The sequence below is a fragment of the Quercus lobata genome, chromosome 6 (genome assembly GCF_001633185.2).
Source record: "Quercus lobata isolate SW786 chromosome 6, ValleyOak3.0 Primary Assembly, whole genome shotgun sequence".
NCBI lineage: Eukaryota > Viridiplantae > Streptophyta > Magnoliopsida > Fagales > Fagaceae > Quercus > Quercus lobata.
Window position 1 is genome coordinate 41188776 of NC_044909.1, and position 3544 is coordinate 41192319.

Sequence of the window (3544 nt, forward strand, 5' to 3'; positions counted from 1 at the left end):
ATAATAATAAGATCAATTTGCTAAGGAAAGTCTGCCTTTAATGATCCACGGTGTACCTAATAGTTTCACCTACTGAGAGCATCTACAACTACTTGGGTTGTTGGATTTGGGCATCTCCCGACCTTTTTTGGCAATTCAATGTTTTATTGTCAAGCAGACTTTCATGAAAGACTCAAAGCCAAGCCAACCAGTTGACGATTTTGACTTACTGCGCTACTTGTGTATTTATTTTTTACTTTGCTTCCTATTGTAACATTGAATTTTTTTTTTTTTTTTTTTTTTTAACTTTTAACTAATAAAGGATTTTTTTAATTTTTAACATGTTTTTTTAAGGAGACCCTAATAAAATACCAACCAAAACAGTAATTTAATCTCCTCCTTTATTTTCGGAAAAGGAGATAAACTTTAAAATTGAGCGGCTGAGCCTGACATATTGAATTATTGAAGCAAATCTTGCAAAATCTCAAATTATATTGCAAAAGAAATTGACGAACTTTAATTCACTAAAATATAATTTCTTATATACAGAGTCAGCCACCTTGAGGGTGCAATTGCCAATCAAAACTGTTCAATAATTCTTTCTATGTACTCCAAGTATTAACAATCAAAATATCAGAATCAACAAGATTAAATCAGAACCGTCAGATGTAATGAAAATTGAAAATCTTTGAAATTAGTATTTTTCCTCTGTTCTAGCTCTTCTCCTACTCTGCTAAAAATTGCCCAATTCCGGTCACCTCACTGTCACCCAACTCTCCGAAAAAGGCCAATCAGGTTCCTCATTGATCACCAACTGCCGCAACCGATCTGCCGGAGAACATAACGGCGAATAAGCCGACGAACCATGACTGGAATTCAATTCCCATTCAAAGAAATTACCGGAATCCGGTGACAATTCCGGTGAAACCAAAGATTGTAAGGAAGCCCATTCTGGGAAATTGAAAGGACTTCTTGGTGATTCATCCAATGGAACAGTGTCATGATCATGATCAATATCAGAAATATCAGCCACAAAAGAATGTTTCAAAAGCATCTCGGCCGTCCATCTTTCTCTTGGATCCTTAACAAAACACTTGCCGAGAAAATCTTGACAGTCATCAGACAATTCTTTAGGGACTTGTGGTACTTCATCACCCTCCCCAATTCGAAGCAAAAGCTTCAAAATATTCACATGGGGTTCACAATTCCATGCCGGTTTAGCAGTCATCAACTCCAACACCGCACACCCAAAAGCCCAAATATCCGCCGGCGATTCGTACTCATTGTGATTAACTGATTCCGGCGACATGTACAAAGGAGTTCCTCTAAGCTCTGCTCTTTTTACTTCGTTACTCTGTTTTTGCTCTGCTTTTTTCGCAAGTCCAAAGTCGGCGATTTTGATTTTCCCATTGTCGAACACGAGGATATTCTGAAGCTTCAAGTCACAGTGAACAAACCCTTTAGCGTGAACATCACGAAGCCCTTTGAGCACCGACTTGGCGTAGCGTTGAACATCGAACTCCGGCAACGGGCCGCCACGGTTCTTGAGTTGATCAGATAAAGTGCCATTAGAAGCATATTCCAACAACAAGTTGTAATACTCCGTGCCGTTCTCGAAGCTGTGGTTGTCGCCGAGACACTGAATGATTTGTGGGCACTTCGCGAGTTGATCGAGCACTTCTTTCTCGTTCTCGAGCGTCGAGCAATTGAAAGACTCGCAAGATTTCACAACCATCACAGGAGAATCTTGAGAGCAACCATCTTTTGGAAGAGCCAAATTGACTGTAGCGAAACTGCCATGGCCGACTGGGTCTCCTCGAACCCACTCCATCGTTGAAAATATCTATCTGGGTTTTGAATCTTGTGAGGGTTTGAGAGCCTTTTGTTTTCTTGGTGAGAAAAACAGAGGTTGCAACTGAACTATGTGTTCTTAACTTGGGAAATAGGTTTAAGGTTAGTCCTTCCTTTTATATGTGGGATTAGTTTTTTTTTTTTTTAGTGTTTTAAATATTTGCTTAATTTAATGTAAAGGGGTTTAATATTAAAGAATAGAGAGAGAATTAAGGCACGTGATAAGCAAGGATATTTTGGCAATACGACTTGATTTCCGATTTCCTAACGTGGTCCATTGAGATTTTTTTTACTCAACCTCTCACGCGGATTGGATTGCGATAGTTTGGAAATTTGTGTGCAATGACTAAACTGCCCACTGCCCACAAAGTACGGAATTAGACATTGGCAAATCAAACTAGTTATTGACTTGTGTGTTTTCTTTCTTTTAGCTCTAGGGATTAGTCCAGTGGATCTCAAGGTCTTATTATTATTATTTGAAAATCAAGAGCATTCACATCTCCATAAAAGAGAGAGAGAAAGAATTCCCCTTTTACCAAAAAAAAAAGAGAGAGAGAGAGAAAGAGAGAGCATTCAGATCAGTCTTTTGTAGATTCTCAAAAAAAAAAAAAAAAAAGGATCAGTCTTTTGTAAAGTAAAAAAAGTTCTACGTTTTTCCCAACCAATTTCCAAAACCTCTCCTTCTCAAAAATAGGTTTCCAAAACCTCTCATATCTTATGTATAATTTTATAAAATTCATCCATAGCTACAATAATATGTAAGAGCATTCATATGAATGTAGTTATTTTAATATTTCAGCAAACTAAATACTCAAAAAATCACGCACTAGTCTCACCAAATTAGTCCAAAACAATTGGTGAGGAACAATGCCACGCCTCTTGTGGTGAGAGAGTTTCCTCGCCAAGCCAAAAATTTATTTCTTAAATAATTTTTCTACTCCAATTCTGTCTATCTTTCTCCCTCTCTTTCGTCTGTATCTTGTCTTCTCTGTTTGTGTTTGTGTGTGTACTAGTAAGAAGTGAAGAAGGCTTTATCGCTGCTTCGGCAAGATAGCTAGGAATGTTGCTAGATCTAGTGGCTCAGTCTACTTCTCTGGCCGGTGGGACTTTTGTTGGATCTAGAGCTCCATCGAGATTCAGCTTCAAGCTAAAAGGAAAAACTTAAAAAAAAAGAAAAAAAAAAAAGTATAATAAAACTACTACAAGTTGAGTAATGACTTAATTCATTCGATTAAGTACAAAAATCCAAAACAACACAATTTTTAACATTTTATTTTATTTTTTTACAGTATTATTTTTCCTAACCAGACATATATTACTTACTTCTCATTTTTAATTATTTTTTCTTATTTATTCTTAACCACACACATTTTCTGTCTCCTCAATTTTTACACTTCATTCTTTTAAATTTTATCATATCTTCATCTACACTTTTACGTCTACGTTTTGCCTTTCTCCTTGTTTGTGACTTCTGTATCTTCTACCAGTACCAGTGCGGCAATGCCTCTTCTCAAGTTTTGAGTTTCAAATTTCTTAATACGATTTTTTTTTAGCCGTACCTTTGTTCATTTCTTTTCTTTTCATTTTTTTTTTTTCCTTCTGAGGTTTTTTGGTTACAGAATACAAATTTGTTTTGGTTTTAAGAACAATTTTTTTTTAAGCACAAACTTCATGCTAGATGAATCTTGAATTTCGGTCGGTATTTACCGAAACA

At 36.3% G+C, this 3544-nt stretch overlaps 1 protein-coding gene across 1 annotated transcript; it reads right to left on the reverse strand.

Moving 5' to 3' along the window:
• Positions 1-468: 468 nt before the first annotated feature.
• Positions 469-1937, reverse strand: LOC115993960 (mitogen-activated protein kinase kinase kinase 18). The gene has a single exon (XM_031117959.1). The coding sequence runs from the start codon at positions 1808-1810 to the stop codon at positions 734-736; it is 1077 nt and encodes a 358-aa protein (XP_030973819.1). The 5' UTR covers positions 1811-1937; the 3' UTR covers positions 469-733.
• Between the last annotated feature and the right edge of the window lie 1607 nt (positions 1938-3544).

Excerpts from the sequence above, each read along its gene's own strand:
- LOC115993960 (XM_031117959.1), bottom strand. The coding sequence starts at position 1,810 with ATGGAGTGGGTTCGAGGAGACCCAGTCGGCCATGGCAGTTTCGCTACA.